At 57.4% G+C, this 26399-nt stretch overlaps 1 protein-coding gene across 1 annotated transcript; it reads right to left on the bottom strand.

The window, feature by feature from the left end:
* HHIPL1 (HHIP like 1) lies at positions 1-25613 on the bottom strand. Its single transcript, XM_057544679.1, has 9 exons — positions 25305-25613; positions 17903-18549; positions 15006-15149; positions 12261-12589; positions 11773-11899; positions 9610-9755; positions 6382-6463; positions 3881-3963; positions 1-1514 (listed from the first exon to the last, which is right to left on the bottom strand). Exons 1-9 carry the CDS (start codon positions 25584-25586, stop codon positions 979-981), a joined length of 2376 nt encoding a protein of 791 aa, XP_057400662.1. The 5' UTR covers positions 25587-25613; the 3' UTR covers positions 1-978.
* Between the last annotated feature and the right edge of the window lie 786 nt (positions 25614-26399).

Below are 26399 nucleotides of genomic sequence, written 5' to 3'. Positions count from 1 at the left end.
AGGCAGGAAGGGGGTTTGTAAACAGTCACGCTGTTGGCACGGCACTGGGTGACAGAGAATCACTGGTCTCACTGGGTCCATAGCCCGGTCGGCCCCCGGGGTTGGGCTGAGGAGGCAGAGGGTTCCCTGGGATTTCACTGAGCAGGGTGGGTGGGGAATGGAGATGGCAGAGGTGGCCCTGGCACAGGCTTGAAAGCGGAGAAGTCTGAAGCCTCACCAGTGACCGCGGTGCTTGGCGTGGCTGGGTCCGGCGTGATGCTGGGGCCCGGAAGGCTCCTCCCGGAAGTCATCGAGTGCCCCCTGCCAGCCCACCCCGGCACTCGCTTCCTCCTAGGCAGCCTGACCCTCGCTGGGGTAGCCGCAGCCCAGGGGTCACCCTGGACCCATCAGTCTGATGACTTCCCTTGGCCCCACTAGGTGCCTTCGTGTTCTCTTCAGCAACTCTGACTGCCAGGCCACGGGTCCACGCCCTCTGGGCCACGTTCCTCCAGCCGTGCTCCAGCTGGTCTGGGGCCTTCCACTCCCCACCGTGGGCAGGGCAGGCCCAGTCCCCGCCCTCCACCCACCGGCTGTGCCTCTGTTAGTGCAGCGAGGGCATGTCCGCCCTTAAAGGGCAGCTGCCCTCAGTGCTCAGGGTTCTACCAGGCTGTGTTCCTGCTGCTGCTTGAGATGCTTGGAGGTAAGCAAAGAACACCTCAGGCTGCAACGACACACCCACGGGGGCCACACGGATCCCAACACGTACTGCGGCTGCGTGTTTCAAAGACACGTGGGCAGGAACCCACAAAGAACACGCGTGCACTGCTCGCACCGCATACGCATCCACAGGACAGCATTACAGACGGGCCACCCCTAGGCCACCCGCCACGTTCCCCTCCACCCTCAGACTCGGGCGCACGCACCAGGCGCGCACACGGTGGATGGGCTCCGGACGCATGACGGACAGCCAGGCCGGCCAGACAGACAGACGATGCTCGCCTACAGATGGGGGTCCTCGCGGCTGCACACGACGCCGGCGTCCTCCTGGTGATCGCAGTTGTGGGAACCCAGGCCGGCGTGCGCGCACTCCAGCAGGTTGCGTTCACTGCCTGTGCAGCGCACGTCGTCCAGCAGGATGGGCAGCGTGTGACCCTCGCCGAACTCGGCACGCTTGGCGGCCCGCACGGCGTACGCGAAGCCCAGCTGGCGGCACACGACGGCAGCGCCCTTGGTGTCCCAGGCGTCATCGCACACGGTGCCCCAGCGTCCGCCCGTGAACACCTCCACGCGCCCGCGGCCTGGACTCAGGCCCGCGGGCCGCACCAGGCGCACGGCGCCGTTCGAGGGCTCGGGGACCTTGGTGCCCAGCCGTCCCCGCCGCCGCCCGCCGCCCCGACGGCGCCCGGGCCGCGGGGTGGGTCGTGACGGCCGCAGGGTGGGCGCGAGCGGAGCGGTCGTGGGGCGGCTGCGGCGGGGAGCCTTGGTGGGCGCGGGCGCCGTGGGCCGCGGGGTGCTCTCCGTCGTCCGGATGAACTCTGCGCAGAGGAAGAGGCTGTGTTCGGAAGGACCCCGGCCGCCCCAGCCCAGCCCACGCGACCCCACCCCACCCCGGCTCTTCACCCCAGAATGCAGACCCCAGGGAAAGACGTCCTCGTTCTGCCCTCTACTCAAACCCTAAGGATGAGGTGCCCCAAGCATGCTTCTTGGGTCACCCTGGCCCCACAAGATGCCCACCTGGAGCTGAATGCCAGGTGCTTCTGCAGCCCTTCTGCACACCCTTGCTGGCAGCTGCTTCGTGCCTCTGCTGCTGGGCCTCTCCCCACCCCCATCCCTCCTCCCCTTCTGGGAGTCCCCTGTCTGGCAGGGGAAGGACCCTCACACTGTGAATTCCTGAGCGCAGTGGCAGGGAAGGAGTGTCTGGGAGAGCTTCTCTGAGCAAATGACGCTTTCTGGCTGCAATCTCTGGTTTAAGGGTGAGGAAGCTGAGGACAGCTGATGGTGGGGGCGGGGGGGGGCGTGGAAACTGCAGTGGGTGGAGGGCAGGCCCGCAGGATGGGAACCAGCCTGCCCGGGGCCCCTCTGCTCAGGTGAAGCCCTCCCCTCCAGGCTCCCAAGGCTGCTGGTCCCCCTGCCCATCCATCACAGGGGGGCTGGTTAGGAGCTCTCTAGGTGCGGGGCTGTGGTCCACAGTGACCCCCGCCTGTTGACCCCTCCACGGGGACCTGGACTCATTAGGTGTCGGGGAGCTGCGGTGGGTGATTCCCTTTGTCCCTGTAGGACGTGGCCCTCACGCTTGGCCCAGGTCAGCCATAGGGCTAAACGTCACTCCACATCAGACACTCTGCCAGGCACTGCCTCCCTCAGGGGAGGTGGGGAGGTGGAAACCCCAAAGTGCTTGGTTACTATCGGCAGGGATCCCGGGGCCACCGGCCAGTCTCACTTGGAAAACCACTGAGATGCGGGCTGAGAAAGGGCCTGGATACAAGACCAGGTGCAGGCTGGGGCCAGAACATGGGCCAGACGCTCCCCCAACCTGCACCCTGGCCCCCACTCCACCCGCAGGGAAGGACTTCCAGCTCCCAGGGCTCTTGCTTCTCCGGCTGCCTTCACTGCCTAGGCTGCTCTTCCCCGACCTCTGCAATGCACTTTCCTCTCCATCCAGGCTCAACCCTCAGCCTCCAGGACCTTCCCAACCCGCCCCCTCCACCCCCAGCTCTGCACTGCTCTGGGTCCCCATGGCGCCCAGCACAACTTCCGTCACGGGGCCTGGGACACTAAATGACCCCTCTGTCTGCCCCAGCCAGGACCAGGCCTGGTCTGACTTCTTCTGTGGCCCCAGCATCCAGCACAGAGCGGGTAACTAACAGAAATGCAGAAACTGCTGAATGAGTGAATGGAAAACTCTGCCAAGGCCCCAAACCAACTGCAGCTGGAAGCAAATTCCCCAAACACCCAGCTTCCCCAGCCTTCCTCTTCCTGGCGGGGCACCCCTTCCTCACGGCCGGGTACCCCCCCACCCACCCAACCTCCCCCTCTTCCTGCCCCCCACCCCAGTCTGCCAGCTGGAGCCCTGCTGGGCACACTCAGCCCACTGAAGTATTTCCTTTGGCCCACGGGGCAGTTTTGAAAATTGTGAACTAGTTGCCAATATTTTCAAATCGGGAGAGTGTACAATAACAACCCAAGAAGGCAGGGACCATATCTGCTTGCTCAGCATTATAGCCCCAGTATGAAGCACATATATGTGGTGGGTGGATGGATGGATGGATGGATGGATGGATGGTCTGCTTGTCTTGAGAACTGGAAGATCTGACAACACTGGCTGTCTCTCTGTTCCCACCTAGCTTGGACCCAGTGGAACAGCCCTCTCCTCGGGCCATACCCTCTTCAGGTGGCCCCAGATCCCATGGGTGGTCATTGTGGCTTTGCCTGGCCCTCGGCTCATGAGGATTTGTACCCCTCTCTCCCCACCAAGCTCGTCAAAACAGAACCATCGTAGAGCAGACCCAGCCCAAACGCTCCCCTAGGCGCCCTTGCACCTAGAATAACTCATTCCAATTTTGCTCACATATAGATATACCCTCTTGCTCTGTCCCTCCCAAGAACTCCGAGTGAACCTTGCCTGGGACCAGCTATTTCTCCCTTTGCCATGCTTGTTGTGAGGCCTGCAGCCCCTGGGAGCCACCCACCGTGGCCTGGGTCTGGCAGACACTGCATGAGTGGAAGGGGGTTTAAGCAGTTCCACCCGCTCCTAGTATCTCCTGTGTACGGGGCCCAGGGCTGGGCATGGGGGCCAAGGAAGGGCATCCAGGCCCAGCTGGGAGCATCCACATCTGGAAGAGGGGCAGCGGGTGTGGGCTGCAGGAACTCCCACTGTGTCCCCAGCTTGGTGGACACTTACCTTCTTTGGGCACGAAGTGGATGAGGCGGCTCCGGACCTTCACCTGGGCGGGTTGGATCTGACACTTGCCGGGTGGTGCCCGTCTGCCGACACACAAGAGGTCATGAGTCCCACCCCGGGAGCCCGCCCTGAGCATGTCCCTCCGACATCACCTGCCCCCTGAAGCCAGGCAGGAAGGGAAAGGGCCGGTGTGCGTTCAGGCCTGCGCACGTGTGGGTGGTAACAACAGTGGCCGCTTATGGAGCAGTGTCCCTGATGCTCTACGCCTCCCAGACCCCAAGAGTCCAACCCCGGGACAGGAACCCCCTATAACGGCCTGCCAAGTGCCCGCTCAGCCTCTGCCTGAAGAGCAGGAGGGCCGGTGGCCGCTTCTAATTCACAGCATGAAGCGTCCTTGGGATGTGATCAAATGTCACAGTCCTTCTCCCCAGCCTGCCGGTCCAACTCCTGTAACTGTCACCACAGCCCCATTCCTGCACTTTACCCTGGTCCCCATTCCCCACAGCCTCTGAGGAGGGTTTCTCTCTGCCCCTCTGGCTCTGGGATTTCTGGTGATACAGAATCGGAGGGAAAGGTTAAGTCGATCTAAAGAATAAAGTGGGGAGAGAGAGAAAGCCTCGGGGCTGGCAGCAGAGCTGAGGGCTCTGGGGGCCTTGGAGTGCAAGGCTGGAGAGGGCTGGGAGAGAACAGAGCCTGAGAAGGGTTGCCAGGGCTATGAATTGGGTCTCCTTGGACATCTTTGAGGGGCACAAGTAAGGAATGGAATCCCATTTTAATGAGCTTCTGGCCGTTGATCTGTGAGTCTTTGAATGGGACCGACCCTATTCTGGGACCAACCCACGTGGGTCCAAGACTTCAATGGATCCCAAGAGCACGAGGGGAAAGCCCAAGGGCTGAAGCAGCCACGTGACCTGGGGTGGCTTTCAGACAGCCCTGGCAAAAGAGGGAAACCGAGGAGGGACGTGGGCCATTCCCCCCAGAGGCTGAAACACAGCCCAGCTCACACCCTTCTCCAAGCTGCAGAAAGCGTGGGTTTTCTGGCTGCTTTGAACTCCACATAATAGCCACACGCTTCAGACCGACCCAGCCGGGTTTTGTTCCTTAAGGAAATTACATAAAAATTTTTGTCTTGCCAAAGGGTAGGAGATACACCAAAAAATGCCACAGTGGTTATGTTTGGGTGGCAACGGATGACCCCACCCTACCCCCTCTGCTTCCCATTTCTTCATTTTCCAAATGTTCTGGAATGGCGCCCCTCTGCAATATGTTGTGGATGCACAAAATTACATGGATTCCAAAAGAGAAAAATGAAAAAAGGGATGAGAAGGGTCACGGAGGGAGGGAGGGAACGGGGGTCTAGCCCGTTGCTGGGGAACGGCCACGAGACCTTGAGCAGAAATCCCTAAGCCTCGGGTTCCCTCTGTTGCGCGGGGGCCATGAGCCCAGAAGGATACTGCACAGACTAAAGGAAACAGTGGGTCTCAGGCAGCATCTGGCATGAATTAGGTGATATTTCCTTAGAGAAGCACTCTTTTTTCAAAAACTGGAAATAACCTAAATGTCCAAGGGATGGATCAGGCAATCACGGTGCAGTGACTCAACAGAAAATTACGCCGCCATCAAAAAGGAGCCTTCTGAGGGTAATGTTGCAACGTGGAAATGTTTATACAAAGTAAGGATAGACCTACAAAGAAAAATGCAAAGTTTGCCTGTGTTGCTCCACAACGACATAAATCCAAAGAGGGCCGAGACTTCGGGGAGAGGAAAGGAGCAAGCACTTATGTTTTTCTTGATAAATAGTTATGTCAGTAATTAATAGCTTTGTGCTTTCAACAAAAAAGTGTGGTAAACAAGGAATGTCTGAGAAGCTGTCACAGACTAGAGGAGGCTAACAGGACATGATGACTAAATGCAATGTGGGATTCTGTATGGGATCCCGGAGAAAAGGACACTAGGGAAAAACTAGAGACATCCTTTTGTTTTTAAAGTATGGAGTTACCTCAATTTAAAAAAAAAAAAGTGTGGCATTTAATGAATAGTAATGTACCAATATTGGTTCATTAATTGTGACAAATGTACCATGATAATGTAAGACGTTAATAATAGGGAAAACTGGGTGAGGGGTATATGGGAAACTCTGTACTATCTCTGCAACTTGTCTGTAAATCTAAAACTGTTCTAAAATTTAAAAAAAAAATGTGATGGTGGGGCCCATATTTATGGGCCCCCACTGGTATCTTTGGCGCCCTCCTAGCATGAATAGAACTGGACTTTGAGGCTGGCAGATCGGTTTTGAATCCTAGATCTGCCCCTCACCAGCAGTATGAACTTAGCTAGTCACTTCCACTCTCTGGGCCTCAGTTTTCTCATCTGAAAAATGGGCATATTAACCACAACCACCTTAAGGAGTGGTAGAGAGGGGAAATGAGGTAATGGAGGGGAGGGCTCCTGGCAGACAGTAGGAGCTGAGGCCATGATGGGGGTGGGGTGGGGGGACTCACCTGGAGGGGTCGATCATTTTGTAGACAACCCCACGTGCCACTGTGGCACTCGGCACGCCCGTTGACATGAAGTACAGCTCCCCTTGGACATGAAACGAGGCAAGAAGTGAGAACACTGCCTGGAATACCATCCCGGCCAGCCCCACGGCCCCACCTCAGTTCTGTGGTGCACCCCAACATCAGTGAGCCAGGAGGGGAGATGCTGCAGGTCAGTGTAACTCTCCAGTCCCAGAACTGGAAACCGAGGCTGAGAAAGGCGTCCCGATGTGCCCAGGGGCCTCTGTAGCACAGCCTCCCGGGCTGCCGGCTGCTCTGCCCGGACCCTCCCAGGCTCTGACCTCTGGACTCTTGTCTCCTCCCTGGTGACCCAGCCCCACCCCTGGTCCCTGCCTGGGTTTCATGCCCAGGACCACACACCTCTGAGCACCAATGGAGGTCCACAGCCCAGCTCCCCACTGACTGCTTACTGATGACTCAGCTTCCTCATCCCCAAAATGGGCCTGCCTCACAGGGCTGTTGTGAGGATGAAAAGAGCATATAGGAGATGCTCCATCATTGTTAACTATTATTGCTGTTGTTATTGTCATTGTTGCCCAGGGTCCAGGTCCTGCCAAGTCCTTGGGGACACGGTCTCTCTCCACTGACCAGCAGGCACCTCCCAGGCAAGGGGCAGAAGAGTTCGTGCTTGGGGAGCCGCTAGTGTGAATCCCAGCCCCTGCACTTGGCCCCATGTGAGCTCCAGCAGCTCCGGGACAGCCCCACGCAGAGCCTCTGCTTGTAGAAATGGAATCACGAGCACCTGGTTCCACGGATGCTCTCAGGGAAACTGAGTTCTCTGCTCTCTCCCCACCCCCGTCCTGCCCCCTGGCCCTTGTTGCTACAGGTACCCATGCCCAGGAATTAAGCTTCATTATTCTCAGCTTCCAGATGAGAAAACAGAGGCTCAGAGAGGTCAAGTGACTTGCCCAAAGTCACGCAACTGGTGAATGGTTAAGCAGGCCTGGAACTCAGAAACATCTGCTGTCCCCAAGCCCACGCTAATGTAGGAGACGTGGTAGCTGGGAGGCCCAGACACAGGCCACATGTGGCTCAGTGTGATGGTTCAGCCATGCTAATACCTTCCGTCCTTGTAAGAGGCAGCGGAGAGCTCTCCCAAGGATGGGGGCGGGGGTGGTTTCCCCAAGGAGAGGCCAATACAGACAGTGAGAAGGGAGCTTGAAGGAAAGCATGTCCCTGGTGACTGGTGCAGTCAGGGAGGGCTGCATGAGGGAGGTGTTTGAGAATCAAGGCCCAGGAAACCTGGGGAATTCTGGAAGGGGAAGACACTTGAGAGGTGACCTGTGCAACTGGGGTAGACCAGCTGTGGTGGGGAGCTGGGGGCTGGGGAGGGCAGGATGCTGAGTGGTCAATGGCCCCTGACCTCCCTCCAGGAGCACCAGCCCTGCCTTGGCGGGCGGTGGGAGCGGGGGTGGGGGCCAAGTTGGTGGGGGGAGGAATAGGTCCACAAGGTGTGATGCACCCCGTGGGAGGGAGCAGGGCCCCTGGCAAGCAGGTCCCTGCTGGAGAGTCCATAGGCACAGCTATGAATTTGCATGTGGCTTTGAGCCTTAATTCCCTTTCTGGAGAGAAGCCCTTGGGAGCGGCCACTGTCTCCTCCCTGGCTGTGCAGCCCTCCTTGACCCTATGCGCCAGGCGCTGGAGCACCTCGGAGCTCCCCGCACATGCTGCTCCCTTGGCCTGGATGCCCTTCTCCATTGTCTGCCTTTGCCTGACCAAGCTTGAGCTTGAGGTCCTGATCTGGGAGGCCTCCAGGGGCGAGGCCATGTCCAGTGCCCCCCACCCCACAACCAGGCAGGAAAAGTCAGCCTCAGTTTCCCCATCTGTAAAGTGACAGCACTGGACCGGGCGCACCCCAAGGCCCCATCCAGCCTTCATCTGCGGGAAGCTCCCAACCCCGTGCACGGGCAGGGAGCCCCCATGGCACTGCGAAGCCCTGCCCAGGGCCACACTACCCTCCTGGTGTCTGCGGTATGGACTGTCCCTGGAGGACACTGGGCCAGCAGAGGTCCTTGTTTTGCAATTTGCACGTGTCAGAAGATCAAGCAGAGAGGCAGAGGCCAGAGGGAGCTGGGAGAGGTTTGCTGGCATCAGCCCCCCAGGTCTCTGTGCCTTCCGGGGCCACCTGCCCAACTCACCAACATGCTATCCCTGGGCTGTCTGTCTTTGAGGGGCCTCCTCCTGGCTGTCCATCCCTTGGTGTCACTCAGAGGGCTGAGGAAGGGCCCCCTGGGAACTGCGCTTTCCAGGCCCTCCTCTGGGTCTGGGCTCTGGAGGGGGAGGAAGGTGGGGGGAGGGCATCCCCCCCCTTCCAAAACATGTTAACCCCCTAACGACCAAAAGAAATGGCTTTCAAGGGCCCAGTGGGCTCAGGGAGGGTGGTGGGGTCTGAGGCTGCCCTTTTGAAAATTTAGACTCTGACTGGTATCGGTTCAACAAAGGTTTCCCAGACTCAGGCCTGGGGGCTCTGGGCACTGGGCCCTGCAGGGGACACCTCTCGAAAGGCCCCTGGGAAGGCGTTGCCTAGTAACCTGGCCAAGCATCCACCAGGCCCCACTGGGGGCCCCTCAGCTTTTGTCCAGGGACAATCCGGGGCCAAGGACAAAGGCGGGATCCAGCCTCCGTGGTCCTTCTTCCTCTCCCCTCCCCCTCTGTTCCTTGCATTGAAAACACGAGTGCCTGAATGGGGGACCCACTAACAGGCAAGAAAGCGGTGCCCACCACTTTCTGAAGACAATGCGGCTTCATTTATAGGCCCCGATACATTTGCCATCAGGAACCCAGGGAGCTGGAGGTCCCCAGGGAGGCACTCTCCCCCCACCTGCCTGCATTTCCACCATCACAGATCCTTTCCTGGTCCCATAACTGCCCTGGACTCTTAACCTGTGGGGTCACGCTATCCCTCTTAGCAACCCTGCCCAGGGTGAGAGTTGGGGAAAGGGAAGGACGGGGACCACTGCTCCCATCTTCCAGATAAGGAAATGGAAGCTCAGATGAGTGATAACTGACACCGAAGCAAGGCTCAAGCCCTCTGAACACGTCACTCTGCAGCCAGAAGGTGATTTCAGGCCTGAGATGCCAGCCCTCGAATCCCAGGCCAGAAGGACCCATGGGGTGGGGCACAGTCCCAGGCACGGGCAGCCTGGATGGAGAGGCCTCAGGAGCGCTCACCGGCCTCGTCCTCCGCGAAGGAGATGATGTGCGGATAGTAGTTGTTGATGAGGCCCGGGAACGCACAGGTCTGGCCACGGCCCATGCAGATCTCATTGTACCGCCACTGGCCTGTCCCCAGGTTCTCTCGGAGGGACATCAGACGCCTGCGAAGGAGGATGGGCTGTGGGGTCATGCCTGGCCGGGTGCCCGAGGGAACACCACCCTCCAATCCATCCATCCAATCATCTATTATCCATGCAACCAGGACCATACATAACTTGCAGGGTCCAGTGCAAAGTGAGCATTCAGGGCCCCTTGTTCAAAAAGTACTAAAAATTTCAAGACAGTAACAGCAGAGCATTAAACCAAGCATGGGCGCTTCTGAGACGGAGCCCCGTGTAAGCGCACAGGCTGCACAGCCATGAAGCCGGACTCACGTGCAGTCTTTACCGAACACGTGCTACGTACCAGGAGGAGCACAGGGGTGAACAAGACCAGCTTGGTTCCTGCCCCCTCAGCTCAACCCCACCTGCTGACCAGCAGGAGGCAGTCAGGAGCTGACTTCCAGTTCAGAAGCCGCCAAGGCTGGTGCCCAGGAGTTTCCACATACTTTGGAGCTGCCTCCACTTCGGAGCATGAAATGGAGAATTTGACATCTTCAGAAAATGTTGATCTTGTCTCTTACTCCCTTCTATGCCTGTCAATCACCTATTGATACTTTCAGGCCCTGCTTGGTCATCCCCTCCTCTGGGAAGCCCTCCTGACTGCCCCTGTGCTGGGCTTCCCCAGCACTGCTCACAGGCTCTCTGAGGCCGGACTCGAGTGGACCGAGTGTGGGTCTGTCTCCCTGACTTGGGTACGAGGTACTCTTCAACTCTGTTGCTTTGGCCCTGGCACGAAGCCTGACCCAGCAGAGGGGTTTGGGAAGTGTTGGCAAAATTCATTGAATTTCTGTGTTCAGGTGGCTTGGGCACTCCTGGGGGACGGCAGAAGGGAAAAAGGAGAATCGGGGTAAAAAAAAGGGGTTTCATCTAGACCCATTTTCCAGATGGGATAACTGAGTCCCAGAGGGAGACCCTAAGCTGGGAGAAGGACCCAGCAACCAGAGGCCCAGGTCAGGGTTCTCTGTCAGCTCCAGCTGTAGATGCACTGGCCACAAAGCCACCCTAGGTCAGCAGCCTGGAGGAGGTAAGAATTCTACCAGCCTCGGGCTTCCTTATTTCCTCTCCCAAGGGACCCAGTTCGGCTGCCCTTACATGGAGAGGCTAGGGTGGGAATAATTAAGAACTGGTGGTCCAGTGGTTAGAATTCCACGCTTCCACTGCAGGGGGCCCAGGTTCAATCCCTGGTCAGGGAACTAAGATCCTACAAGCTGCACCGTGTGGCAAACAAACAAACAAACAAACAAAAAATTCATTTCACATGAGGCTGGAAGGGTCCAACAGATCCTTCCACCTTATTAAACAAGCAAACAAACAAACAAACAAAACAGAAATTGAGCACATTCTAGATTCTAAATGCTGTATATGTATGAACAGGTCTCAAACAGCCCTAGTAAGCAGGTACTATTATCATTTTGCAGATGAGGAAACTGAAGCACAGAGTGGTGAAGTAACCGGCTCAAGGTCACATGGCTAATAAGCGTGCCAGGCTTTGAACATAGGCCATCTCAGCTGTACTTTTAAACATCATGCCAGGTGTATAGCTTCCCTGGGCCTCTCTGGTCCTCAGTTTCCCCCCCTATACAACAGGAGAACGAGATGGTCATGAGTTTCCATAAGCTCCCCTGGGGAGAGAGGCTGACCCACAGCAGGCTTGGGAGGTATGTTCTACCCCCTCCGAAACCTGTTTGGGGTGTGACTCATCCCAACCCCTCTCACACACACACACACACACACACACACACACACACACACCCTCTAGGGGCTCAGTGGGTGGAGGCAACACTGCCATAAAGCATGGGAATCGGGCAGCCAGGCTCCGCGGGCCCCACAGGCAGACCTCAGCTGCAGCCCCAGCTCCCCTCTCTCCAGCAGGGTGACCTCTCTGGCCAGTTGGTGCAACGGCAGGTCCTGGCTCCCAGGAGCCAGATGGCCCCGGGGCTGTCAAGGGTGTTGTACACTCCCCCACCTTTCACCTCTGCAGTCCCTGCCCCCTCAGGACTGGTGTCAGGCCACTTACCCGCTCATGAAGTCTCCGAAAATGTAGAGGCCGTTCAGGTTCGGGTACTCGCAGCCCCGGTAGACGTAGCCCCCAGTGACCGACTTGCCCAGTTTGTGCGGGTAGGCGAAAATCGGCAGCACATCATCTGCAGAGGCGGGAGAAGCTGGGGTGAGCCTGCAGCCGGTTCCCAACAAGGCTTCTTGGGTGGTCCTGAGTCTTGCGGGGGAGGGGGGGGAAGGGGGGGGAGGTTCCCAAGAGGGCCCGAGATGGGGCCCCAGACAGTCAACCAGAAAGGGTGGTGTTTCAAGTTTGTAAAGTGGGGTGGGGGTGGGTGGGGGTGGGTGGGGGGGGGTGGGGGGGGCGAGGGCATGGGTTTGCGCGGGCAAGGAAGTCCCGGACGGGGGCGCGGTTGGCCACGGAGGGAGGCGCGGGCGCACAGCCGTGGAGTGGGGGGCAGATCCGGGGAGACAGGTCCTCGAGGGCGCGGGGGGGCGGGGGGCGGTCACCGAGGGAGGTGTTGGCACACAGCTTGCGGTCGTAGCACTCGAAGCCCTCGCGGGCGCGCCAGCCATAGTTGCGGCCGCGCTCCACCAGGTCCACCTCCTCGAACTTGTTCTGACCCACGTCGCCGCAGAAGAGGCGCCCGCGGCCCGCGCCCGACGCCGGGTCGCCGCGGTCGAAGGAGCAGCGCCACATGTTGCGCACCCCGAGGGCGTAGACCTCCGGCCGCGCGGCGGGGTCGCCCACGAATGGGTTGTCGGACGGGATGCGGTAGAGCGGGCCGCGCTCGTTGCGGTCCACGTCGATGCGCAGAACCTTGCCCAGCAGCGCCGACCTGCGGGCCGGGTGAGAGAAGGAGCCGGCTCGGGGTGTCCCCGCGCCAGCGGCTCGGGCACCGCGGGGCAGCTGCGGGGATAGGGGTGCCGGGGCCCGGGGCCCACGGCCAACCCAGGTGCAAGGAGAGCCTCGGCTGTGCGGCCAGAGACCCCGGGTTCACGTCCTCCTCAGCCACTTACCGGCTGGGTAACCTCATTCATTCATTCCACATTTATCGGGCACCTTACCAAGTGCCAGGCCCTGTCCTAAGTATTGGACATACATAGCATCTATTGCTTTGTTTCATCCTCACAACGAATCTTTTAGGTAGGTGGGTGCTATTGCGATCCCCGTTTTACAGATGGGGCAGCTGAGCTCAGAAAGGTCATAAAACATTCCCAGTTGCCACCCCCCCAGTAAATGATAGGAGTGGGACCCAGCCTAGGCAGCCTGCCTGCAGAAATCCAAGCTCTTTACCACACTTTCTAATCTCCCCGGACCGTGGTGTCCTCCACTGTGATATTAGGTGGTCCCTCTCTTTCCTGCCTACTCACAGGGTTGTGCTGCAGGGTGAAAATGATACCAGAAAAATTACTCCTATTTACAGCTTTCTTCCAGCACCTAGCACAGTGAGTGGCATGTACCAGGTGCTCATGAAGTGTTTGCTGAGTGAATGAATGAATACCTGCAATCAAAGTCAAGTGCCCCACACAAGAGTACAGGTCAGGGCAGGGAGAGGGGAGAGAGAGCACCTCAGATCTTAGCAGGAAACGGGAGGCTGGGGTACTTGCCATCTCTCTCATACACCCCCAGTGCCATCGCAGCATGTCAGAGAGCCAAACAGGCCTCAGAAGCGGTTTAATTCACCCCACACTCCACACACACCACCCTGATCTCAAAGATGAGGCAACCCACGTTCTGAGAGGGGGACAACTTGACAGATCCCTCAGGCAGCTCTGGACTGGAAGTGAGGTCACCCCTCGGCACCACGCAACATCAGCTTCCGGAGCCCTTGGAGCGAGGAGACCTCAGGGTGTGCCCTCCAGAGCCACGGAGAACAGGGTGCAGCCCCAACCTCCATGCAGCCACTGGGGGTGAGCAGCTTTTGGGTCTCATTCATTGCATAACAAAAGTGACACATGATGGAACCTGCAACGTGCTTAAAGATGTACGCCCTCTTCATCTGTGATTTTTTGATGCGCTTACTTACTGCGTGGTTTTCCCCTAGCTGTTAGCATTTTGGTGCACTCCCTTTGGCTTGCTTTTCAAGGCAGGACTGGCCGGTCCGCCCATTTGATGCAACTGTGTACCCCATCATTCTCACATAGCATCAGCACCCAAGCATTTCCCTCATCATTAAAGATACCTCACAAGTATTCTCTTTCATGATGATAAAACGGTCTCCCCCAGTAGATGCCCCACAGTTAATCCCCTATTGTGGACTTCCAGGTTTTGCCCCAGTGAGTTCCTCTCATACGCTCCAGTCTGCTCAGCACCAAGCTACAGTTACTCCTTGGAGCCCATACACCACGCACCAAGCTTTGATATATAAGTGGGCAAAACTCATAACAGCAAAATAATGTTTTAAGTCCTGTCCAATTATCCACAAATCCTTAATTTCTATTTTCTCAACTTCATCTCTAAATACATCCCAAACATGAGAAAGCTGCAATGATTCTTACACTGTCACGTATGAAAGCACAAGTCACAAATTGGGAGCACTTTAATTACTGTAACCAACATCATACTCGCTATTTTTACTTTCTGGGCTGAGGAAGGTTTTGTGATTTTGACTAAGAGAATGGAGGAGACTGCCCTGAGACTCGTGGATATCCTCATCTATATGCACGAGACTGTGTGTGTGTGTGTGTGTGTGTGTGTGTGTGTGTGTGTGTGTGTGTGTGTGTGTGTGTAAGGAGGGGAATGGTGGCAGGCCATCTACTCAAGTCCAGAAGTGAGGAACTGAGAGCAAGACTATGCTTCAATTTCTGGGCCATCTTGGGTGACCCTTGGGGCAGAAAACCCACATGCCCACCCATACAGCCCTGCTCCAACCAGCCCACACTCCCCATTAGGTCTGGAAAACACCCTTTTCCTTCCTCTGGCTCCAGCAGGGCTGGGCAGACTTCAGAGAAAATCTGATCTTCCCAGAGGCTCTGTGATGTCACCTCTCAGGTACCCATGACAACGTGATCACCTTTATTCTTCATGACTAGATTATTATGATTATTCTCCCCATGGGGATTCTTCTTCTTCTCTAACTGATGAGAGGAAGTGACTGGGTTCTCCAGCTGGCTAGCTGCAGACTGAGCTGGGGTCCAAAGCCCTTTCTACTACCCTACACTTCGTGGCCGAGGAAGTAACCCCCGCTCCAGGATAGTATGTAAACTAGGAGTATGTAAAACAACCCACCAGCCAACCAAATCAGAACATACTTGTTTTGGGCATTTCCAAACTTTCCAAAGGGGTCTCCAGCCATCCCGCCATCTCCAGTAAAGATGTAGAGGTACCCATCATCCCCAAAGAGCAGCTGGCCCCCATTATGGTTTGAGGCTGGTTCTTCGATCTCCAGGATTATCCTAAAAGAAGACAAACACCCCACCGCCCCAAAAAAAACCTCAGCCAAAACACAAAACAAGATCACAGCAATAAAACCTCCTCTCTCCTGGATGCCATTTCATAGTTGGAAAGACTTTTCAGATCCTTTATAGCAGGTGATTTTTATAAGGATCTGGCAGGCTGGGCAGGAATAATTCACACCATTGTGCCAATGAGAACCGAGAGGCTCAGAGAGGTTGAGCAACTTGCCCAAGGTCACACAGCCCATAGATAGCAGAGCTGGGACTAGAACTCAGGACTTCTAGTTCTGGTCTAGCGCTTTTTCCACTCTCCCCACAGCTAGCACCTGCCCTGTTAGGATCGAGCGAGACTGTTGACCCAGTCACTGGCACAACTGGTTCTTCATCATAGCTACCCACACGCCAGCCACTTAAGCCGAGCACTTCGGACACACTCTCTCATTGATTATGTGCTGCAGCTTCTAAGGAGGTGGGCTGGATGGTGTGGGTTGTGCTCAGTCACACTCACTCCTCAGCAACCTCCTTTACTGCCAGGGCGGGAACCTTCCACCATACTGCCAGCCAGCTGGCTTCCGGTTAGGAGCTTGCCAATGGAGGAGGGAAGGCAAGGAGAAGGGAGGGGCCACATTTCCCTAGTTTCTGGTGCTGCCTCCAGAAGCGGTGGTTGCAGGAAGGGCAACAGTGGCTGGCAAATGTGGACTCCTGGGTTTCCACCCAGACATCTGGATACCAGGAGGGGCAAAACTCAGCAGCACAAAGATGCTTTTGCCTTTTGTTCCTCTAGCTTCTCACAGGAACTCATCTTTAGGTAACCTGACCATCCCCTTTTCCTTCTCCATCCCTCCCAATCCCTTTGTAGCCAACTCCCTGTACTAAATTCCCTCTGATCGAAATGCTTAGGCTGGTTTAGGTTTTCCAGGATTGGTGACTGACTTACCAAGCCCTTATTAATACAGATGAGAAACCCGAGATACAGAAATGTCAAGCAACTTGAACCCAGGACTTTGGACCTTCAGAGCCAAGACCAGAAGCCTTTCTATTGTGAGGCCAACACACATGACTTGGTAAGTCATACACAACCCCAAACTCCAGGTCCTCCATGGAGAGGACAGCTCAGACTGTCGGTCATCCATCTCCCATTGGGGTCTCAGCCCTGAGAACAGAGACTGACAGCTGACTCAGGGAAGGATGATCACTCACTCCTGGCTCTGCCCTGAGCCAGCTGTGACTACTTCTGCCCCTGCAAGAGTCAATTTCTAGGCTTGTACTTGTGAGGTCCCCATAGAGCCTTTGCTGAACCCTAACTCTGCAATATATTCATCTGTTTATTTTGTGTTCCACCTTCAGTCTTCATCAGGAATCAATTTTTTAAAAGTCACCATTGAAGACACATCCACTCTGTCCCTCTCTCTCCCCTCTGTGAGATCCATGTGATAAACTTGGCCTCTCTTGGAGAACTGGTTGTGCAGCCTCATATAAGGTAATGAGAATTATGTTTTCTCCTTTTGCCCTGGCTGCCAGGAAGCTCACAGGCAAAATCTACATTAGACCTCACATTATACCTCACATTAGAGGTACATTGTTTACAATTTTATTGGATGCATGATGTGCTATTATTTGTCTATTTGCCCTCAGATCAGTCCTGGTCCTCCCCTTACATGCTCCTCTACTTCAGGGGGCCAGCTCCTGAAAACTACATTTCCCATGCTCCTTGGCTACGTGACCTCCAGCTAGGTTCAGCCAGTGGAAGGCATTAGCCAGAGACTGGAGGGCGGGGAGTGGGGAGTAGTGGGTGGAGAGGCAGCGGTATTTCTCCCTCTCTCTCTCTGTCTGTTTCAGGCAGTGTCTTGGCAGTCCCTGCACCTCCTACCTGGCTCCAGCTCCCCCCACCCAGGTCCATCATGGTTCCAGCTTCCACCAAGTGGCCCCAGGTCAGGGGCTCCAGTAACCCCACTTCTCACAGCCCAAGAGACAGAGGCAGCTCCCTCCGGTTGTTAAACTCGGAGTTGCCTCCCTTCTTCCCCAGCTTGCTCTTTCATCATTTCCAACACCTGAGGAACTAATTCCCAGTATCAAATTCTGCCTATTTGAGTGACCTGGTACAGGATTTATTTTCCCATTGGAGACAGATTATGCATGCCCTTCTTGCCAGGCTAGGTCAAACCTGTTTTGAAAACAGCTGGGGCATAACTAATACCCAGAGAGCAGGCTGGGTGTTGAGAGGAGCAGAGGCCTGGAGGCAAGGAACGGATAAACCTGTTGGGGGAGGGTGGGGAGGAGAGCAATCTGCCTGGGGGGCAGAGGGTCCAGGTGAGAAATAGGAGGTGGGGCCAGGTGAGACTGGGGCCTTGGGACCATAGTGCCCTGGTAGGAGCAGTGGGTTGGGCCTGGGAGGGAGGCAGACAGACCAGGGTTCCAGCTCTGACACTTCCTAGCTGTGTGACCTAACAGTCCCGTCACCTCTCTGAGCCTCCACTTCCTCATCTGTAAAATGGGGCTGTATGAAAACCAAATGAAATGCACCATCTAAAGTACCTGATCCAGGAGGAGTTGGGCATGACCCGGTGATGTCTGTTTGGCAACTGCCCCTCCCCTGACCCCAGAACAGGGGGTTCGGCCCCCTCACCAAGCGTGACATTCAAAATATTTCACAACTCTTGAGGGGCACAACTCCAGCTGGCCGTATGTGGTCACGCCAGTGCTCATCCGTGCTCGCGGCCCCGCCCCTCCCGCCTGGGCTCCCGGGGAACCACCTCTCCGAGTCGTGGTCCACAGCGTTCACGTCATCCTCTGAGACCCTGAACTCGCTGATGCGTATCCACTCGTGGAAGCCCACACCCACTGAGTAGTAGACGTAGAGCTTGCCATTGTGCCGGAAGCTGGGGTGGAAGGCGAGGCCCAGGAAGCCCCGCTCGTCGCCCTCCCAGGGCGACGTGAGCACGGCCCGGCTGATGTTCAGGAAGGGCTTCTCCAGCCGCGAGCGGTCGGGCAGGTAGACCCACACCAGCCCCAGCTGCTCGGCCACGAAGAAGCGGTGGGAGCCGTCCCGGGCGTGGACCATGGCCACGGGGTTGCGCAGCCCATTGGCCACCTCCTCCAGGCATAGCTGCAGGCAGCCCATGGCGTCGGCCACCACACGGCCCAGGTTGGAGTTGAGGTTCTCGTTGACCAGCAGGCGTGGGAAGCAGTAGTCCGTGTCGTCCAGCGACAGGTAGCGGCAGAACTTGGCGCGGTTGCCCTCCAGCGTCCAGAGCTCGCGGTCGGGCGACAGGTGGCGGAAGAGGCCCCGGCACGACTGCCACAGGTCCAGGCAGTAGTCCTCGCAGAGCCCGGGCACGGTCCTCAGGGGCGTGGACGGATCCTCCGCGTCATAGAGGTGGGCCGCATACGGCGAGCATTCCTGCACAGACAGGGATGGCTCAGGGATGCTCTGGGGTGGTCTTACCAGCTGTGTGACCTCGGGCAGCTCACTCCATCTCCTAGAACCTCAGTCTGCTGATCTGTAAAATGGGAGGATGCCATCTGTCCATTACCACCAACTGTCTCAACTACAGCAGCAGCTACACGGGGCCTGTATCTCCTCGCCTTCATTCCTTCTCTCTAGCCTTGATGCTTCTGTTAGAATAACCACACTATTACTACTACTACTACCATCAGCATCAGGAGCTACTCTTAAGCACCTACTGTGTGCCAGAAAGGATCTGAGGCATTTTTATACACTTTCTCTTTTAATATGCTGCCTCTGCCCTATACCGCCATGATTCACTCCACTTTTTAAATTTTTTAAATTAATTAACTTTTTTGGCCACACCACATGGCACGCGGGATGTTAGCTCCCCGACCAGGGATCGAACCTGCATCTCTTGCATTGGAAGCACGGAGTCTTAACCACTGGCCCACCAGGGAATTCCCTCACTCCACTTTTTTTAGATCCCTACTCAAGGGGCACCTCCAGGAAGTCTTCCCTGACCACCCATCCATCACCCCCATCCCCTCCTGGCCTCTGACTCGGCTTAAAAAACAAAAAAACAAAATCTTAACATTCCCTGATATTATTATAAAATCAGCGTGTTTACATGTTTATTGTCTGTCTTCCTCAGAACCTAAATTCCACGAGGGCAGGAATTTTGCCTGCCTTGGGCACTGCCGTACCCCAGAGCCTGAGACCATGTCTAGCACATACGAGGCCCACAGTGAATACTAGGGATTGTGCCGAGCACTGACCCACCGTGACCAGCCCTTAACGGGGAATAAGGGCTCCTCCCTCCATTATTCATTTAATCATCACAAGGGTCCATGAAGGGGGGCTTCCCTGGTGGCGCAGGGGTTAAGAATCCGCCTGCCAATGCAGGGGACATGGGTTCGAGCCCTGGTCCGGGAAGATCCCACATGCCGCGGAGCAACTAAGCCCATGCGCCACAACTACTGAGGCCCGCGCGCCTAGAGTCCGTGCTCCGCAACAAGAGAAGCCACCGCAATGAGAAGCCCACGCACCGCAACAAAGAGTAGCCCCCCGCCTCACCGCAACTAGAGAAAGCCACGCGCAGCAACAAAGACGCAATGCAGCCGAAAGTAAATAATAAATTAATTAATAAAAAAAAAAGAAAGAGCCCATGAGGGTGAGAGTGCTACAGACGGGGAGACCCAGATGCAGGCCCCCCAGTGTCACCCAGCGCCATCGGTCAGCATGGAGGATCTGGGGTTGGTCTCAGGCCGACCCCGTCCTCCCAGCACCGGGGAGGCTGGTGCATGTACACGTGTGAGTGCGTTGATTACGTTCATGCCCACATGTCCCCCTGACCACCGGGACCCCCTTCCTCCATCCCTTAGTCACCTTGGGCTCAGCCCCTCCCAGGCAGGGCCCTGGGGCTGTCCTCTGCTGCCAGAGCTGCTGTTCTGTGAGATAAATCAATCAGGAACCCCCCGGCCCCCGGGCACCTCTTCAGACCTTCTTGACCTCACTGGTCCTGGGATCTAACTTCACAGGGTAAAACCCAACAGCCGTGGCTCACCCCTCACCTCCCACCGAGGGCATCCCCATTGATGAGACGCTTGGGACCCCACTCATCTCCCACGTGGGCCCCATCCGGAATGTGGGGGAGTTAATGTGGCAGACCTTTGACCCCTGGGAGAAGGGAACTGACGGATAACTGGCTCTGCCTTCCTCCTCCCCCCGCCCCCCCAGGACAGTCCTGATTCACAGTTTGTGTGGTTTCTTGGAACCACGGTCTTGCCAGTTCAAGCATCAGTCACGTTTGGCAGCAGCCAACTCGCAACTGCATCCTTGACTGGGCTGTCCCTCTGCCCCTTGTCACTTCCGCTTACGGTGTCCTCTCACCCTAATAAGGGAAAGAGCCATGAGCTTCGCCCCAGGTTCTGCTTTCTGGGAACCCAGGCAGTGGCAACAAATGTAACCAGGCCTCTCCCAGCTTCAGGCTCCAGCGCCCACCAGCTGAGAGCTGAGAGCTGAGAGCCCCCCAGAGCAGAGGCCTTAGCATCCCAGGCTCTCTAAGGGACTCCCTCGGTTAGAGCCTCTGACCTGAGCATATGTAACTGTTTATGTGCCTGATACCCCCCGCCCACCCCCTGTGTGAGCTCACCAGGCCAAGGCCTGGTCTGACTCAGCCCTGGGCCCCCGAGGCGTCAGGGGATGCTCTTCCCGCAGCAGGGGAGGTGCAGACAGGCACACGCTCCCCCCTCACAGGCAGGGCCAGGCTGGGTTCCAACAGGAGGCCCTCAGGGGCAGAGGGTGGCAGGCTGCCCTCCTGACTGTGTTCTCAGGCTCCTGGCCAGGGGCCGTACCCTCCCTTTACACGATTGTGGCTTTTGGTCACACCACGGCCTGTCCTCCTGGCCCAACTACTGCTACTGTGGGCCTGAGGGCCACTTGGTGACGTGCTTGTGGGTCTGGTCAGTACTGCCCAGGCCCAGACAGGGAGAGCGTTTTCACATGTTCCAGACGGCCAGGCCCTGGCCTCTGTGCAGTGCCACCTCTCCCACGGTTCCCCTGGAGCCTCCTGTGACCCAGCCAGCAGCCGTGGGTGGACCAGGGAGGGTCTGTGTGCACACACGCCTCATTTAGTCATTGCGAGGTAGGGTCATTGTGATTTCTACTGTATAGATGAGAACCTGAGGCTTAAAGGAGGCCAGGCGCCAAGAAGTGGCCAAGCCAAGGCTCAGACCAGGCCTCATGATGCCCAGACCAGGGCTTTTCTCAGATTACTCAGCAGAGTTTCATTCATCAAGTGTTTACTGGGTACCGACCCTGTGCCAGGCACTGTCCTCAGCTCCGGAGACACAGTGGGGAGCACAACAGACTTCTGGAAGCCAATCTGAGTGCCCTCCTCTCATCAAACCCCTCCCAGAACCAGAGGTGAAGCAGGGAGGGCCTCCAGGGAGCCAGGCTGGAATTTCAGCATCCATGCATCAAACCACTGGGTCCGGCCAACCCTTACTCATGACCCATGCACTCTTGCTTACACACAATACAAACCTGGTGCCCAGGCCTGGGTAGTCCAGAGCAGGAAATGACAAGAGGGTGCAGCGGTCGCTGCTCGCAAGGAGTTCAATCGGCAACTAGCCTCACAGTGGTCGGTGAGGGGGAGGCAGCAGAAAACCCATGGAAAACCAACCCAGTATCACATTGCTTAGCTGTCTGGGCCTTTCAGCACAGGGGCAAACAGCCTGCCCACATTATCGCCCCGAGGTTGCCAATGTGCCGTCGCTGACACTCATGAGCCGTGGTCCTGAGTCCCTAAGGTTTCTCATGTCCACCGTCTACTCTTTAGGAAGACCAAGTCTTTTTTTTTTTGGCTGCGTCATGCAGCTTGCAGGATCTGAGTTCCCCAACCAGGGATTGAACCCGGGCCCTCAGCAGTGAAAATGTTGAGTCCTATCACTGGACCGCCAGGGAATTCCCCAGGAAGACTGAGTCTTTGTACACAATATTCTCTTATAGGACGTTCCCTTCTCGCCCACTTCTGCATCTGGCAAAACTCCTATTCATGACTAAACGTGCAACTCAACAGTCTTCCCTTACACCTCTATTCTCTCAGGGCCCTGATTCCCCCAGCCCTTGTGGATGCTCCTACAGCTCTCTGTCCATATCTCAGACACAACATTCACCAAACTGTAATTCTGTAGCTTGCAGTGTGAGCTCTCCACTTCTGCTGTCACCTCTCCACTGCTCAGCTGGTCTGCTTGACTAGGACTTAATTATCTCTTTGTGTGTCCACCCCATAGGCTGTGAGACCATTCAGGGCAGGGACCCCAGGGCCCAGCACATGGTGGGGCTTCAAGAAGGCAGGCAAAGTGATTAAGAGAGGGGCTTTGGAGTCAGAGCACACTGGAGACTGAGTCTACCATTCCCTGAGCGACCTTGGGCAATTTCCTTACCCTCTCTGTGCCTATGTCTTCATCTCTAAAAGGGGAAAAAATTCCAACCTCATAGAGTTATTGGGAGGAATAAACTGAAATGATGCATGTGTTTGTTGAAATAATGCTCAGACAATATGGACTATCAAGAGGCAACTCAGTGTTCCCTCCTCCAGGAAGGCTTCCCTGACTTTTTCAGGGTAAGTGTGGCCTTTCTCACTATGGCTCCACAGTCACCCTTGGGAAGCCTTTTGGCCATTCTGGTAAGTGTCTGTGTGTCTGTCTCCTGAATTGAACAAGGGGACTTTTGAGACTGAGCTTGCTACTGGCCAACTGCCTCTGGGCCCAGCACCCAGCATAGGGCCAACTCTTAACAGGCTCCGAGGAAACGTCTGCCCAGTACCTGAGCCTGCAGAGCATGTTTTGCACAGACTTCTATTAGAAACCATGTTTTGATGATTTTAGGTACTTAAAGAGGCCATCTCAGTTACATGGGAAGTTCGTTATGTGGACTGGCTCCCATCAACCTGGGACCTGAGCCGCCATGTGTCACAAGTTGTCTCTACTCCTCCCAATGACACAGGCATCAGATGGACGAGGGCAAAGCCCCAAGAAAGGGTCTAAAGGGGCCAGGAGGGACTACTGCCATCCTGGGCATCTAGAGGAGTTGTGGGTGCCAGATAGGGGCAGGTTCGTGGGGAACTTTGGGCGTAGGCATGGTTTCATGGTCTCTCTCTCCATCTGGAGTCCAAGCAGATGTGGATCCCTGAATGCCGTCATTGACTGAAACTTGTAAATAAGGTACCTTGGCCACCTCCCCTCGTGGAAATCTGGAGGTGCTCAATCCAGACGCAGCCTTGGCTTCCAAAGAATACCATCCCCCATCTAGCACTCTCCTTCCCTCCCTGCCACGAGGGCCTGCCAGGGAAACTGTGATCCAGCCTCGGGTGCACTCTCCAAGCTTGCTCCAGACATGAGGTCACTCCCAGAGATGCCTGGGGTGAGATGCTAGTGGCCATTCTACCACTGCTTGCGCAAGGCCAGGCCGTGCTGGGAAGGTTCCCAAGGAGAGAGGGGAGCCTCCTGCCAGGGGAGGGGTAGCAGGACTGAACCTTCCCTTCTCCCTCCTCAGACCTGCACACCTTTGGGCCCTGCTGAGCCTGGCACATAGTAAATGCTCAATTAAAAAAAGTGGAGTAGATGCATGCACTCTGCTATGTGACCAGGGTGGGAAGACCACCAGATCTGGTCCCCAGTAGTCCCCAGGCACGTAAGCTAGGTGGACACTTGGCCAGACCATTCCGGCTCCCCTGAGAGGCACAGTGGGTGCTCAGCAGAGTACACCAAAGGACAGCTGCCCACCCCCTTGCATTCTGGAGCTCCCCAGGGTCTGTCTCCTTGTCTGCTCCCAGCGCCCCCTTATTTCTTACCAGATGGCCCATTCACATGGCAGTGACTGTGGTCCAAGTGCCACCATGGCCACCACTGAGTTGTGTGACCACCAAGCAAGTCCCTGCCACTCTGGGCGTTCCCTGAATCAGCCTGTAGGCCCCACTCAGTCCCTGCTCAGGGCTGGGCAGCCAGTGGGGACCAAGGAGGCACTAGAGAAACCCAGGCAGAATCGTCCATTGAACCGTGAGTATGTGTCATTTAGTCTTCATGGCAACCCTGGGGGGGGGAAGCTAGGATCGCCCCTGTTGTAAACATGATGCAACTGAAGTGCAGTGATGACCTGCCCAGGGTTGCAAAGCCAGGAAGTGGCAGAGCCAGGATCGAACCGTAGTATGTCTGAATCTAAGCCAGCCCTCTCGCTCTTCCCATCAGCACCTGCCCCTACTGGCTGAAGGCTATGATTCTGTGCTGTGTGGGCAGGACCCCTCCACCCATGGGTCCTCTCACTGCCCAGGTGCTGGGCCAGGGCCAGCCTTAGGACTTCTCAGCCTTGACCCATTGCCGGCCAGGGGTTCTGGTCAGGCACTCCGGAATCAGGAAAGCGAACAGCTGAGGCACAATCTGGTGTGAGCAGAAGCAGGGCCTCAGCCCTCACAGGGGGCAGAGGGGTTTCACCAAAGGGATGTCACTGGGGTGGTCCTGGAGGATGAGAGCGCCTATGCCGATACCGGGTGGGAGCGCCATCCCAGGGAAAGGGCACAGCACAGACCAAGGTATGGTCTGGAATCACCTGGGACATCTCAGCACCGGGGGTCACCCAGGATCAAGCACCAGTGCACGTCAGGATCCCGGAGTAATGAGGGTCTGTCAGACAGCTCCTTCAGGTTGGGGGAAGGGCCCTCATTGGGAGCAGTGTCCCCCCAAACCCCTCGACAAACCCAAGTCCAGCGCTTTGACCATGCCCTCTGCAGGGGTCTGCGGCTCCCATCTCCCCGGGGGGCAGCGCAGGGGAGTCCCGAGCGGGACAAAGGCTTCCCACCCTGGTACTCCGACAATGGCAAGGCTCTCCAGGCCGCGGCACTGGGGGTCTTTAGGCGGTGCCAGGGCAGAAGAGCCCCCCAAACTCTGAGGGAGTGATGACCTCATCAGGAGGGGAAACCGAGGCCCAGAGAAAGCCCAAGTCACAAAGCTAATGATGGCAAAGCCCAGAGCCATCCCAGGATGCCCGAATCCCTGCCCCGTGCCCAATTACTCCTGCCGGGGGCGGGTGGGCGGGCCTCGGGTTCCAAAGCCCGCCGCCCGCTCTTGATCTTCGCCCAGTGGGGTTGCCAGAGCCGACCTCCCATCTGGGAACTAGGCCCCTGGCGCGCGCCCCGCGCGCCCGCTCACCTGGCACAGCAGGTCAAGCGCGTAGCCGGCGCACTCGGCCCAAATCGCGGCGTCCACGCGCGCCGCCAGGGCCCCGAAGCGCCGGGCCAGCGCCGCGTCGTGCTCGGGAGCGCAGCAGCCGAATGCCGAGTACTGCGCGCAGAAGCGCAGCGGCTGCGGCGGCCGGAAGGGCGGCCTGAAGTCCAGGCACTGCGGGTGCGCCGCGGCCCCGAGCGCCCGCAGCGCCAGCAGCGCCAGCAGCGTCCGGACCCCGGTCCCGGCGCCGGCCCGCCGGCCCGCCATGCCGCCGCCCCGCTCCGCCCCGGCCCGGCCCGGCCCGGCCCGCGGAGGAAGAGGCGGAGGGAGGGCACCCCCGGCCCAGTGCGGCCCACGAGTAGCCGCCGGCCGCGCCCTGAGCGCCCGCCCCTCGCCCCGCCAGCACCCTCCCGGGGCGCCCGCCCCGCAGGGCCTGGGGTTTGGGGACCTCCCCTGCTAGGAGGTCACTTCTGGTCGGGGATGTCCCGGCGGGACTGAAGGAAGAGGGGCGCGGTGCAAAACTCGGAACTCGGCGCAACCTCTGTTCCCGCCGTTCGGGCAGCCCTTTCCTCCTGGACCTGGAGTCTTTCCAATTACAATGGCAGTGACCCGGCCTCCTGGGGCCTGGGTGCCGACTGTGTTTCCCGTTGCCGTCTGGGACGCAGCTGGCCCCCACCCCCGGCCCTTTTTAGCACAGGACGTGCAGGAACCCCCGGCCAGAGGCCTGGACCCCTGGATTCCAGTCCTACCTCTGACTGGGCCAGGGGAGGAACACGATGGAGCCAGTGGTTGGGAATGCTCACAGAATCACTTAAAAATGGGAGTGCAGCCGTGTAAAGGGCTGGTGGTGTTGCCCTGGGACTCACAAGAAGTGAAACCTAGGCCCAGGGTGGGGAGGGAGGATGGGGCAGACTCTAGAATCCAACCTTGGCCCCCACCCCAGGCTTCTTCCCTTTCTGCCCTCCTGGCTCAGCAGATTCCCTGACAGCCTGGGACCGCAGGCCATGCCCCGCCCCCCACCCACTGCTGTATACCTCCTGGGTGGGCATCCAGTCCGTCCTCCAGCTCCTGCCCCAGCTT

The sequence above is a fragment of the Balaenoptera acutorostrata genome, chromosome 3 (genome assembly GCF_949987535.1).
Source record: "Balaenoptera acutorostrata chromosome 3, mBalAcu1.1, whole genome shotgun sequence".
In the NCBI taxonomy this organism is placed as follows: domain Eukaryota; kingdom Metazoa; phylum Chordata; class Mammalia; order Artiodactyla; family Balaenopteridae; genus Balaenoptera; species Balaenoptera acutorostrata.
This window is presented reverse-complemented; position numbering and strand designations above follow the sequence as displayed.